We start from the raw sequence: 14,591 nt of genomic DNA on the forward strand, positions 1-14,591 counted from the left end.
GTAAGATATCACAGGCTGTCTTCAATCAATGGTGTCTTGTGCTCAGATTACCTTTGTCATCACAAATTCACAACAACCCAATGAAATTTTGATTACTCTGGCTAAACTCCAATGCTGGCATGTAGTCTCTGCACACATCACTTGGATAAAACGCCATGAACAATACAACGATAAGAAGAAAAAACAGTTGCATGTCACAACCTATGATTCTTGTACCAAGATCCTTCTGGCTAGAGAGAGTTCAATGTAATTTTATGAAACTCAAAATACCCAGATAATTATTTTGAAATTTAGGATGAGCCGCAAAGCCAGAAGCTAGCAGCTGCAGGCATGAAACAATCAAGGCACAGAGCAAAACCTAGCTATCGATCAGCAACGATGCACCAGACTGTACTCAGTGTTTAGCATCTTCCTCTTCACAGAATTTTGAGTACTGCTCTGAATCCATCAAGGAACTCACCTCACCCGACTTGCTCATTTCTACCTTTATGATCCATCCACTATCGTATGGGCTTGCATTCACCTGGGTAAAGGATAAAATGTTATATCAAAGTCCAGATTCTAGAAAAAAAACCAACAGCAAAGTTAAATGCAGTGAGCATATGGAATGGATGCATTGGATTATGAGATGCTCTCAGTTCATCAAGTTCATAACACACTTCATCCATACAAGAAATCCTTTACGAAACCCTGCAAATTGCACAAATTTTACCTGGTAAAGGGCAATGCAAACAACTCAAACAGCTCTAGTTTTATAATAAATCGGAAACAAGAGTTAACAATGGTCCGTGGTCCCTGACTTAAACTAGCAGCCTTCAATCATCATTGATGGGATACCAACATTCCAGTGGCAGCATCAGAGATGGATAAACTTAGAAACGGGCATGGGTATCTAGACACTAGACAGACAGATACCGGTGAACGTAATAGTTGATGATTTATATGCAATTACATATAAGCAGTCTCAAGGCCACTTTCCAGAAATGAAAATATTGGTGCAGCAGCAGTCTCAAAATTTCTCTCAAACCCAACCGTGATCTTGTGAACGCCAGATGCACAATTTTTATCAACCCAACCTTTGATTAATTACAAAATAAAATAAAAAATAAATAAATACAAACTCACAAACCGACCTGCAGCCCAAAGAAGGACATCTCCGTCATTGCAATCTCATAGTGCATGGAATGGCCTCTGTTAGGGGTTAAAATTCCCCATCTTTTCCTTTCTGTTTCAAACTTCGATCATCCTTGAACAAATTTTCCCTGCTCCCCTCATTGCCCACAGTGAATTGACCTTAATAATAAACTGACCATATATTTGCTTTCACTATGAAACCCACATACCCTTTAGAGTCAGTGTTTGCCAACCACTTCTTTTCTTCATATAATTATGACCAAAATCTTAGTTGAGGATAGTTATCCATGTCCATTTCAAACCACACCTTAGCATGCAGTAGTCTTCTAAGGGATGTTGTTGAAGGTTCTGTTTTCAACAACCTTTGGCGCCTCAAGGAATCGCCTGGAATGTGCTCAAAATCTAGAAATGGATTGGCAGTTGACCCACTGAAAAAAAAAATCCAATTTCCAAATCTGAAGCTGCTCATTTGAGGCTCTCTGATTCCAGAGAGAGAGAGAGAGAGAGAGAGAGACAGAGAGAGACAGAGACAAAAGTTAGACCTGCTAGGCAATAAATTATGGCTCTCTCACCACCTGAATCTGAACTACTCTCTCCTCTTAATCGCTTTCCAAAACATGGTCCCATTTCCATCACAATGATATCAAGCTTCTGGATGTGGTTTTCACAGTTTTGAATCTAACCACTATCAATCTAGAGAGAGTGTGTTTGGTAAGCCAGTGATGGCAGGCGAAGAAGGTGGGGAAGAACCAAAGAAGGAATGAAACGGCCATTGTTTCATTTTCATTATTGTCCTTCCTAGCTGGAGACTTTTCCAGTCAAACGAGGTAGAATGGCTAGACTTGGAGGTGAAAATATCAGCTCTCTCTCTCTCTCTCTCTCTCTATATATATATATATATATATATATATATATATATATATACACACACACACACACACGCGCACACAGACAGAGAGAGTGCGCGCGCACGTGTGTATGTATGTAGAGTTTTTATATGGTGTGTGGCTGTATATTCCATTATTTTTCAGAAAGTATTGTACGGCACACTCCATAGGATCAAGGTTCTGAAAATCGGAATCAAATCGTAAATCATAACAGGGTTCAAATCGTAAATCGGATCATAAATCGTAAGACTTTTTCAGATTTATATATCAAAAATGAGAAAAACTATTAAAAAAATAAAAAATAAAATAAAAAATAAATAAAATGAGTAATTATCTATTTTCCATTTGAAACTAGTAAATTAAATATAAAATTCCATGATTAGTAATCCGTAGCACAAACCATATTCATCACACAATAAATTACTAAGCAAAGCACAAACTATATTCATCATATAATAAATCATTATATAATTTTTCACAACAGTAAACAAAGCACATTCTCAAATCTATGATAATCATCATACAAAGAAATGTCAGCAATACACAAAGCATTTTTAAATGATTTTCATTTTGAAATCACAATCAATTCTCAAAATCCAAAACAGACAGAATCGTAAAAATCGTAAAAGTAGCACGATGCAAAGTCGAATCGAAATTTTTTACGAAAAAAGATTCTTCGTCCGATTTGATTCGTTCAACCCACGAATCGATTTGAATTGTAAGATTCAAATCGTAAATCGTAAGATTTTAACAACAGAGCATAGGATGATCCAAAACCGTTCATTTGTTCGGCCAAAAGGTAAATTGGTTAAGCCCCAAATCAGCTCTTATACCAAATTTGATGTAGATCGAGTTTTTCAGGAAAATGCAAAATTTCAGTAAGAAACAATCAAGAACAGTTTAATATGAAGAACAATTAGTCTGTTAACATGTCTGATAACTCATGTATGAGCAACTTTCGTTCAATATGAAGAGTCTCTGTCTATGCAAAATTTTATCCCACACTCCTTTCTAGGAGAAATCAGTAAGTGTTGCAGAAGGACCACATGAAGTTCAACCAAAGGTTTTTGGATAGCAGCAAACTGATCAAATATTCCTTGGACATTATTAAGCAACCCGGAGATAGTAAGGGTCCCTTCCTTACAATACTAAAGCTCCATCTGCAATTGTGTAACGCGGGCTCTAACTTGTTGTGAGTCATCCAAAGCCATCTAGCGATCCCTCAGAGTCGTGAGCATAGTTGTTAGAGTGGGAAGAGAGTGCGAGAACTTTGGCTCAACAAGTTTTATAAATGATTGTTCGTTTGGCAGTAGTTCTCCCAGGCTTTCAGGGAATTTTCAAATCTGCCATAAGAAGATCCTTGATTGAGGTCTGTTTTAGCAAAATCATGGGCGACTCCCCTTCTCATACGTGGACTCTCCTCTACAACTGGGCAAGCTAAGTTGAACTTTGATGGACTCAATATAGGATACCTGGCCAGGCCCTGCAGGAGTGGGGGATCTTCTCAAAGATGAGAGTGTGGTTACTAGGTGGACCTTCTCTGGCTCTATCAGTGAAATGGACGCAAACAAGGCAGAAGTGAGTACTTTACTGAAAGGGGATTCTAGGGAGTTGACAACATGATCGTGAAAGGAGACTCAATGTTATCAAATGGACGAATAGTGGGGATCATTTCACACGGAGATTCGCAAACATGATTGAAGAGATTTTGGGTAGAATAGAGGGTCACCTTGCGATTTTTCAGCATTTTAGCCACTTAGCAAATTGGGAGGCCTATCAGCTCACTCTTTTGGAGTCAATATGCTGAACTTGGAGATTTTTTATTTTCTTCCTCATTGAGGTTGTTTTAGCCTTTTATTGTCCTTTGTTTTGGCTTGTATTTTTATCATCTCTTTCACTCGGGCTTTGCACTCTTTTTAATAAAGAGTTTCCATTAGAAACCATTAATCAAATCTCGTTTGACTCTCCAGAGTTATGATCACATCAACCAAGTACTTGATCACGTTGCACCGAGTTGACTAAGATTTGCTTTGGCTGCATTTTGGGCCGTATCCGCATTTTGGAACACGGTCTAATTCCACTCCAAACTTCAGGAGAAATATTTCGGTTTCGATCAACTGAAACTAGAATTACATTGAATTGGATTTTACTTGATATCCCTGAGATTTCCCCGAAATTCCGCCAAAATCCTAAATTTCGGCCGACATTTCATTTTTTCACCCTTATTTACAAAATTTCAACCGAAATTTAAAGATTTCCACCGAAATGGATGAAATTTCCACAGAGAAATTTTATACATTTTGGTGGAAATTTAAAAAAAAAAAAAAAAAACTGAAAATTTTGTCAAATTTTTACATGATTTCTGCTGAAATTTCTGCCAAAACAAAAATATTTCGGTTTCGGTGGTGGCCGACACCGAAACCGACATTTAAAACCTTATACATGAGTCCCCTCCCCTCCCCTCTCTCACTCTCACACACATACAACCATAACCCCTCTTCTTCACACTCTTTTGCACCAACTTCATGGATCTAGACCGTTTAACTAGTGGGACAAGACTGCCCTTGGATCTCCAATGACTATCAACTCTACACTTCCCACTCTTAGTTGTCAATTTTGTTTCGTTTTGGCTAAAATGTCTGAAATGTACTGGTTTCGTTCGAAAACCGGAACGAAGCAATGGAAATTTCGTATCGTTCCGGATTTCGTCTGATTTCATGAATTTCGGATGAAATTCACCGAAATCCGGAATTTCGTCCGAAATTGTCCCAATTAGTTGTTTTTGTTCTCACGAAATTCGAGATTTCGTCCGAAATTGTCCCAATTAGTTGTTTTTGTTCAACTCCCCTTCTCTCTTCTTGGTTCTCTTCTCTTCTCCTTTTCTCTTCTTAGTATTTACATGCTATGTCACAAATATCTCCGATATTTTCAATTTATAGCATTTTTACCGCAACATTTTGATAAAACGACAAAATCTCGAAATAATCCTGAGATTTTAAAAATATGGTGATATTTTCATTTTTATCATAAAATATCACAATAATATCCCGATATTTTTACTATATTTTATATTTGTCTTAAAATTTATATATTTATATATTCCTTAAATAATTTTATTATTATTATTTTTTCCGATATAAACCCAAAAAAATAAATGTTTTTAATATATCCAGAGATTTTCCCTTGGCGAGAAAATCCCAAGAATGATGTTTGTGACATAGTTTACATGTAAAGTCATTTACTCAAGATTTACATGTAAATAAGGGAATACCCCTCATTTGGATCTATTAAAAATAGTTTCGAGACCCAAATCTAAACAGACAAAAAGTCAACTCTCCGGTTCTAGTACAAAATTCAAAAAAAAAAAAACAAGGCGGGACAAAATCTTAACTTCCAAACAATGGGGTAGTTTTCCAATTTTAAAAATTCATAAAATCTACCATGTCCAAACATTATTAAATCCCAAAAGTACAGTAAAAAAATCTCATAATTTGGTCTCTAAAATTTTTTCATCTTGTCAGGTACTAGTCAACACATTGGTCAACAATCAACACAGGCATTTCATCAAACTAATAGTGATTTTCCTTTAAGTAAATGCTGGATCTTTTACATATTTGGTTCATTTAGTTGTTTCATATATTTTTCAAACAATTTCTGATTTTTTGGGATTTTTTTCCATATTTTTAACTATTAAAAAAATTTCCCTCGTCATAGTGGAACGAAAAGTTTCGAACGAAATCGGAACGAAATGACCGAGATGACTGAAACGTACCATTCCGGTGACCAAAACGAAATGGTCACCAAAACGAAATTGACTACTTAGGCCCCACTAGATAATCTAACTTCGATGGCTACCAACTCCACTGTTGGACCACATGAAATCCATGGTGGGGTCTGTTAGATAATCTATCTTCAATGCCCATCAACTATACTTTGAAAATATGAGACCCAAGGGGCATCCCATTAGATGATCCATCTCCAATGTCTATCAACTCCATTCTTGGGCTATTTGACATCCAAGGTAAGGCCTATTAGATAATCTATCTCCAGTGGCTACCAAATCTACTCTTGGGCAAAGTGACATCTAAAGTAGAGCACATTAGATGATCTATCTATCAACTCCACTCTTGTAATGTGACAGATAAGGTGGGGCCCATTAGATGATCTATCTCCAATTGTTATCAATCCACATTTAGACCGTGAGATCCAAGGTGGGATCATTAGATTATTTATCTCCAGCGTCTATCAAAATCACTCTCAGGCAATACAAATCCAAGGCGGTCCCATTTGATGATCAATCTCCAATGACTATCAATTCCACTCTTCGGCAATATGACATCTTGAGGAGGGGTCCCATAGACGATATATCCAGATTGATGAAAGGTGGCGCCCACAACAAACGAGCAATCTAGATCAATGTTGCTCAATAAGGACTGGAGGTCATTCTCTAGCCCATTGATCCACCCTAAAAATACTAGGAGGTTTCCATGGGACCCAATAAGCGGGTCACAGGAAACATCCAATCAATTGGGGGGAGAGGGATAAGGGGTTTACATGAGAGAAAGAAGAAGCTCAGTGAGAGAGGAAGGGTTGTTACATGAGAAGGGGACTACGATTGAGAGAAAAGGAACCATCTCTCTCTCTCTCTCTCTCTCTCTCTCTCTCTCTCTCTCTCTCTCTCTCTCTCTCTCTCTCTCTCTCTCTCTCACACAAAAGCCCCTCTCAATTGGAACCCCCTTCTCTCTTTCATGTAACACCCCCTAGTGAGAGGAAGAGGAAAAAAAATAAGGGGGGGGGGGGGGGGGGGGGGGGGGGTTAGAGAGAGAAAGAGAAAGGAGAGAAAATAAGGAAAAAGGATAAGAGAAGGGTGGGCCAAGGAGTTGTTAGGGCAAGGGTATTTTTGTTAACATTTATAGAGGAAGAAGAGCTGACCAACAGTCTAAGGCCATGCCTTTTTCAAAGGGTGGCAATGATAAGACCCATAACTTTAAGGGTATAGATAAGGTTTGCTCTTTTGGTTTTTATGCATGATTTTAAACTTCCAACGATGTGTATCAGCAGCAAACATGTGTCGACCATTGTAGAGATCGAAATTCAAAGTCCAAATCGAAGTCCGAAGTTTGAATCCTTGTTAAAGCCACATAACCAAAAAATCACACACACACACACACACACACACACACACACACACACACACATATATATATATATATATATATATATATATATATATATATATAGAGAGAGAGAGAGAGAGAGAGAGAGAGAGAGAGATTTTTTTTTTTTAATGGTAGTATATATAGAAAATATTATTGCTCATTCTGTTAATAAGGTGAGTATGTTGATAATTAAAAAAAATAAATGATCATTAGCTTTAAAAACATGTGAAATAATTATATTTAGAATGAACCTTATTGTTACAGGCATGTGCCACAACACATGCAATAGGTGTTTATTCTTGTCCAACCATTATGGATGGTTGTCTTGCTTATGTGATTATATATAAGTGTGTATTTCTGCTTATTCTAATATTTCCTGAAGTTTTATCGTAAATTTTCACCATTTCCATGGGCTTCCACAAGTACTTCCACTTTCATTGGGACCTGTTCGAACAGAAATAGATGTTTAAATTCTTGTTTTTATCCATTTCAAAAAAAAAATCCTTGTTTTTATGTTGATCGATTGGAAGGTTTAGGGTTTGGAAAAGTTTGAATGGAAGACAATGGATAGTAAGTGTTAGGGAGACTCAAATAAGGTGAGTGATTTTGAGGATTTCAAATGGAGGGAGTTTGGAATTGAAGGTGAGGGCGGGGGCATATTTGAGGTTTCCGGCTAGTGGCTTTGAAATAAGAAGAAAAAGATCTAGGGCTTGAAGAATAAAATGAAAAAAAAGGATATAGGGTTTTGCAAAAAGAGAAGAGAAAGATCGGTCTGTGAAGAACAATACGAGAAAGGAGATATAGGGTTTGAAGAAAGAAAGATTTGTGAAGAAATAGATGTACCTTTGTTGCATGAAATGATATCCTTGTACCTTGATTTTGCTAGTCTGATACCTTGTAAATACTAATTAAATCGTGTGATCACTCATGTGAGAAAGAAGAAGAGGATAGAAGGAGAGAGAGTGATGTATTCTCATTAGCTTTAAAAGTAGGGTTACAATATGTCATATACACATGATAAAAGACTCAAATACCCATAATTAAGGCATTCGTGGCCATCATCTGAACAGCGTGCGTGCGTGTGTGCGAGTATTAACACCTTGGCGGTCTCTTTTTTGTAAATAGCTTTCTTTTAGTAATAAATTTATGCTTTCAACTTGGTACTCAAAGATGAGGCATTCCATTTCAAGATATTGAGAAGAGTTGGTCAGCTTAATTTTTACAAGCAAATCTGGAATTAGATTACTCACCAAACCTGGAGAGTTGCTGAGCTCCTGATTGACTTCAATTACTTTTCCCGAAATGGGAGAATTGATGTCACTGGTTGCCTTGACACTTTCCACTGCACCAAAACTACTTCCTTGTGTTACAGAGGCACCAACATCAGGCAATTCAACATATACAACATCACCTAAATGGTCCTGAATAAGAAAAATATGGTCGGATTATTGATCTAAAATTCTAAATAAACCAACCACACTGGACCAAATTGATAGAAATTTGATAAACTAGATAAGATGAAATTGGTTGTTAAGCGACAAAGTTCACTATTGCTGCAGAAAAGATAGGACCATTGACCCGTGATTTTGAAGATACAACACACTGCAATTTGAAAAGGAGCATGCTAAATTGCTAGCCATGGCAAATATAAGTGCGCATGGCCCAGTATTCACTTAGACCAGTACAGTCACCATGAACTATTTTAACTTTGAGCCACTGAGAGAAACAAGATGTTCATTGTTCTAGCATGTAAGCAGATAACCATAGTTTTAAATTTCGGCAAAAATCCGAAATTTTGGCCGAAATAGTTCAGTTTTGGCCAAGGCCGAAATGAAATACACCATGAATCGGATTTTTACAGGATTTTGCCGAAATTTTGTTTTTCACCTTTATTTACAAAATTTCAACCGAAATCTTAAAACCGAAATTGCCGAAATTTCCACCGAATTTCCACAGAAATCTTTAAAATACCGAAAAATTTAACCTAATTTTACATGATTTCGCCGAAACCGAAATATTTCGATTTCGGTTGTGGCCGAAACCGACACCAAAACCGAAATTTAAAGCCTTGTAGATAAAGGGTAAACAATAGTAACCTGAGCATGATCCGTGATTCCTACGGTAGCAGAAGTGCCATCAACTTTAACCCATTCATGAGAATCGGCGTATTTCAAATCCTTCACAACTGCAAATCCAGAATAACAAGAGTCACAATCAATATGAAATGATTTTATCTACAAAACAGAAGATCAGAACTAATGATTAGTAACTTGATCGAGTATACAAAAGATTGGTATGTTGGAACAGTTTGATTGAAAATTGGGTCAAGTTATTCTTGTAATTTAGTACATGAGAAACTCGAGAAAACACCATTAATATGTTAAAACCTCAACCTTTTATCAATTTGATAAATCGTTTATGTTGTTTTTCCAAAGACTTGATTTTATAAATGGCTGTGGGTAGATTTGAGTCTAACATCACTCCAACTCTTTGTTTCATTTTTCTCTATAAAAAACTCCAATTAGTAGTTTTAGATCATTTTTGTTAGGGTTTCAAAAGATGTGATCATGTTAGATAACTCACCCTGTTTTGGTTAAAGATTTCGAGTGTCTGGAGTAAGATTTGAAACAAGAAGAGAAGAGGAAAAGTGCAGCAAAGGAACCCAGGAGAGAAAGAGAAGAAAACATGTAGAATAGGCCCTATGAGCCACGGTTTGTGATGAAAATTAGAGGGCATTGTTTTGGTTTATTGTGATTCTTAGTAAATTTTATTTGATGTTAGCGCTAAGTTTTAAGTTGGTTTTGGCAGGGTTATCAGGAAAAAAGGTGAATAATATTGTGAATTGTTTGCCTCTGATTTCTGAATATGGTTGTTTAAATCCTCTTCAGAAGAACATTTCAAATTGTAGACAGAGTTAGGCCCGAAAAGATGTGGGGAGACTGGATTTGTACCGATTGTGGATACTTCAACTTTAGATGGCGAAATAAATGTCGGTACTGTAAGATCGGAAAAGGAAAAGTAAAAGGCAAACTCTGGCACCCTCGAGAGCATGGAGACTCTCCATCAAAGGAAAGTTCTGAGAGGTTTTGGCTTGACTCTGGGAATATATCATCCAGCTTAATTGATGGGATTCCAACTCTAACTATCTCTAGAAAGGAGGGCGGATCGCACCCTCCTTCTAAAGTCCTGTTTGGTTGGAAGGCCAAAATGGAACAATTGGAGCTTGACGGATATTTGGAATCAAACTAAAAATCAATGGCAAATCCCATCCCTTCCTAGGCCTGGTACTCTTGGCCCCAATATGATTTTATTTAAGTTCACTAGCCAAGCAATGGCTTCCAAGGTGTTGAAGATGGAAGCAAATGCATGTGGAAATTTTCTCTCCTCCCTTTCTGTGTGGAGTCCGATTATCAAGCATGAGGAAAGGGCGGTCTGGATCAATTTTATTGGGACCCCCTCCACGTTTGGGCGACTTCTACAGTTGAGGCTTTGGGTAGTCTATTTGGAAAAGTATTAAAAGTGAAAATAGAAGGAATGACTCACGCTTCGGCCCTAATCCAAACCTCGGATATGAATGAAATTAAACCTTTTGTCCATATTCAGGTTCAGGATGTTAGCTTCAGAATAGATATTGATTCTTAGGCTTCTAAGGCTCCGTTGGGAAATCACCAAGTAGGGTTCCCTCCTCCATGACTGATCCATTGGTACCGCGCCCCTTGGTAAAGCCTAACGACCCTCGGAAAACTCTGGATAAGGATGAACAATCAATCATGAAGCCAGTTGAAGGGGTAGAGCTAGATCGGCCAGAAGGTTCGACACCGGTTCCAACTCAGTTGAATTGTCCTGGTGGTTTTGTTCGAGGTGAGACTCAGGGATTGTGTTTGAATTTCAAAATTCAAAATCAGCGACTCAAGACCCTAGAAGATGATAAATCCCGGGAAATCATAAGGATGCTGCCCTAGACACGAAAGGTCAGCAGGGGGGACGTCAAGGTCAGTCTGTCAAAAGGTTCCGAAAATCAGTCTGTCAAAATGCTTCAAAATTCAAAATCAGCGACTCAAGACCCTAGAAGATGATAAATCCCGGGGAAATCATAAGGATGCAGCCCTAGACACGAATGGTCAGCAGGGGGGACGTCAAGGTCAGTCTGTCAAAAGGTTCCGAAAATCAAATTTGAAAGCAAAGAAAATGTTAGGGAACCTTCTGAGCAGTATTTTGGGCCAGGAGTATAGCACTCAGGCTTCATCTCCAAAGTATGGCCTGTATAGGTCATGTAAAATTCTACAACAATTATGGGACGTCAAGCCTGGAAAGGAGCTTGTACTTCCTCTCTCTAGCTCTAGCCCTTTGAGCAAAAAACAAATCCTAGGAAGTAATGGGCTCTATCTCGAATACCAACAAGATTATGTAAGACATGGTTTCTGGGGAAGTGTGTTTGAGGAAAGGAATAATTACCTCCTTGGTTTATGTTACAGATGGCTCTTCCACCGCCCCATTAATTGATGGCGGTGGCCTCGTTCCTTCAACCATCCATTATGACGATATGTGATTACTTGCTTAGCACGTTTAAGGATTGTTAAAAGATATTGTTTAGGAAGCCTCTGGTCATCTAGGAAGCCTCAGGTTGTTTCGTTGGAAAAAGGAAAATGCAAAATGAAGTAAATTAGGTTGGTGGATCGGTGGAATAGCTGGAGCAATTAGCCCTTTTAATGTTAAATTTCTGGTGCGCTAAGGAAAGCAGAAGATCCTCAATAGCTTGAGAGACCACAGTCTTTCGCTTGTCAAGGCACTAATGCCTGGAAATCCATTATTTGGCAATGAGTGACGGAATGCAAAGGTGGTAGGACTGAGAAGTATAGGGGTTTTATTTGGAGGATCGAGTGAAGAAGTTGATGGGTGTACGGAGGAGCAATGGCATCACAGGACAAAATGTTTGGCGATCTAGAAAGTGGTTTAGGGATAAATTGTAGTGTGAAATCTCTTTATGGTATGGAATAGAAGGCAAGGACCTATATGGTCTTAGTTTGTGGGTCAGGGTATGCCCTAGCCAGCTTTATTGATGTTATGTATTGTGAATGGGGACCCCTGGTCCCCAATGTAACCTTCATAATATCAATGAAAATATGTCAATTTTCAAAAAAAAAAAATCCTCTTCAGAAGTTTTCTTTAGGATTCAAGTTCAAAAAATAGCAGTAGAATGTAGAAAAGGTCTAGGTGTCTTTTAGTTGGATTTGAGCCCCTAAAGTTAGGAGCCACTATTTTAATTTTTTAATGAGCGATTGCAAAATTCTGTTGTTAATTCCAACTTGGCATACGAAGTTGGATTAGGAACAGAATTGGAAATAGAAACAGGATAGGAATTAGAAAGGAGGGATTTAAAAATATTTTCTTTCTGAATACAAACTTTACATATCTTGTACAAAACTTCTATTGCTGCATTTTCTTTTAAAGGGTTATTCTAAGTCTACTGTCATGTCTCCTTGGATGTTTTCTTTGTTCATGGAATTGTTCCATTTAAAGAACAAGTTTCCTATCATACAAAAGGATATATGTTAGATAAATGTTGATCAGTAACCCAATTGAATATTAAAGTCACTGTTTGATTATGATGGCAAATCCAATCTTAAAAAAAACCCAAAAAAAATCTCCAAAAAACAATAATTTAGTCTCAATCAACGACGAAATTTAGATCAAGCAAGAGAATATAAACATTAAAAGAAAAAAAAACAAAAGAGTTTCTCTCAAAAAAGAACAATAATACTCAATGCATAAGCAAAAACCCATATCATAAACCATTAAACAAAAAATTTACAAACCCAAAAACCAAAAACTCTCAAAAGGAAAAAAAAAAATGGATACTTGGGCAAAAGGGTACAGATCTAGCATTTTAAGACACCACATAAGAAAGATCCAGAAGAATATATGTTTATTAGTAGTTGAAAAAGATGCATGGTTCCAACCATAACAACAAAAGAAAATCTAGAAAATATGAAGTGGGTTAAAAAAAAGGGTAAGATTTACCAGAAGAAAAACCCCTGTGAAAAGTAGAGATCTTAAGAAAAGAAGCAGCTCTTGAAGCCCACAACCTAGACGCCATGACAAAAAGAGATCCCCTTGTATACAGTTAAAAGATTGTCTTTTTTTGGGGGCCTGAGAGAGAGAGAGAGAGAGAGAGAGAGAGAGAGAGAAAGATCTTTATGTATGGAAAAACAAAGGACATAGTCATGGTGGGGTTGCCATCGAAATCAGAATATATGCCCACAAAATAAGCAAACAATCCACCAACCCAAAAGTTTGGTGGGTTTGGTATTTTGGCCCTGTTCATTCCTGTCTTCACCACATGCTCGGGTGAACATCGTACAAGGGGTAATGGGGTTAGATCTAATTGGAATCTATTGGTTGATCCAGGCCGTCCATCTAGTAGGACCCAGCTGGGCCATTAGTGATCGTTCCAACATTGTGGGTGTCATATGAACGATCTGGATCTACCAAACGTGGGGTGTGTATCATATGAACGATCTAGATCAACCAAAGGTGGGGTGCACCATGTTTTAGTGAGTTGTGCGTCATTGGTGCAGCAGCCACTGCCACACCGGAATCCACAACTGTTGCGATGTCCACGGTGAATTCCACCGAATAAAGAAAATTTCCCATAGCATGTATTTGAACAACGAATTCCACCTTCATAAATTATGTACCTACATATAGTATGTCTTTGAACATTATTATTATTATTATTATTAGGGAAATGTTATCAGCACTACTGTATTTTGATGAGGGCACTCCTCACTTTATTCAAAGTACGCCATGGCCCGCACTTCCAAACCGTCCATTAGATGGGCCCCAGCCTAAATAGGTTGTACCCCAAAAATCATTTCCATAGGTTGATCCTAACTAATCCGGTTTGGATCCTCCTGTGGTGTCAGCCATACCGTACTTTTAATAAAGTGAGGAGTGCTCTCATCAAAATACAGTAGTGCTTATAACATTTCCCTATTATTATTATTATTACTATTATTATTTTCTATGTATTTTGAACATATATTTCTAAGAAACACGTTTTTATATGTTGTATAATATCATAGGATTTTTATAATAAATATTAGAAATAAGAGTGTGAATTGTCAAGTGATTGTCGTCCGAGCAATGAAATATACGATATTATAAACTTAGGAAGATGATAAATTCGCACCCCCTAGGATGATTCGCACTCCTTTTAACCTGAATTGTGGCAGACTTTAGCGGGATTTGACGCCAATTCACATTAAAAGAGGTGTGAATCATCCTATAGGGGGTGTGAATTTATTTATCATCACCCTATATTTATTGCACAATGAATGCTTCATACAAGTTAAAAAACAATGAAATAAATATTAGCATGCTTTTAAGATATTATGAGAGAGAGAGAGAG

At 37.5% G+C, this 14,591-nt stretch overlaps 1 protein-coding gene across 1 annotated transcript; it reads right to left on the reverse strand.

Annotated features, from left to right (window-relative positions):
- Positions 1-66: 66 nt before the first annotated feature.
- LOC143884704 (glycine cleavage system H protein 2, mitochondrial-like) lies at positions 67-13,374 on the reverse strand. The gene is made up of 4 exons (XM_077388434.1): positions 13,202-13,374; positions 9,277-9,365; positions 8,431-8,601; positions 67-523 (listed from the first exon to the last, which is right to left on the reverse strand). Exons 1-4 carry the CDS (start codon positions 13,275-13,277, stop codon positions 395-397), a joined length of 465 nt encoding a protein of 154 aa, XP_077244549.1. The 5' UTR covers positions 13,278-13,374; the 3' UTR covers positions 67-394.
- Between the last annotated feature and the right edge of the window lie 1,217 nt (positions 13,375-14,591).

This window comes from Tasmannia lanceolata, unplaced genomic scaffold (assembly GCF_043159265.1).
Source record: "Tasmannia lanceolata isolate RefF3 unplaced genomic scaffold, GAP_Taslan_0.1 ptg000008l, whole genome shotgun sequence".
Lineage (NCBI taxonomy): Eukaryota > Viridiplantae > Streptophyta > Magnoliopsida > Canellales > Winteraceae > Tasmannia > Tasmannia lanceolata.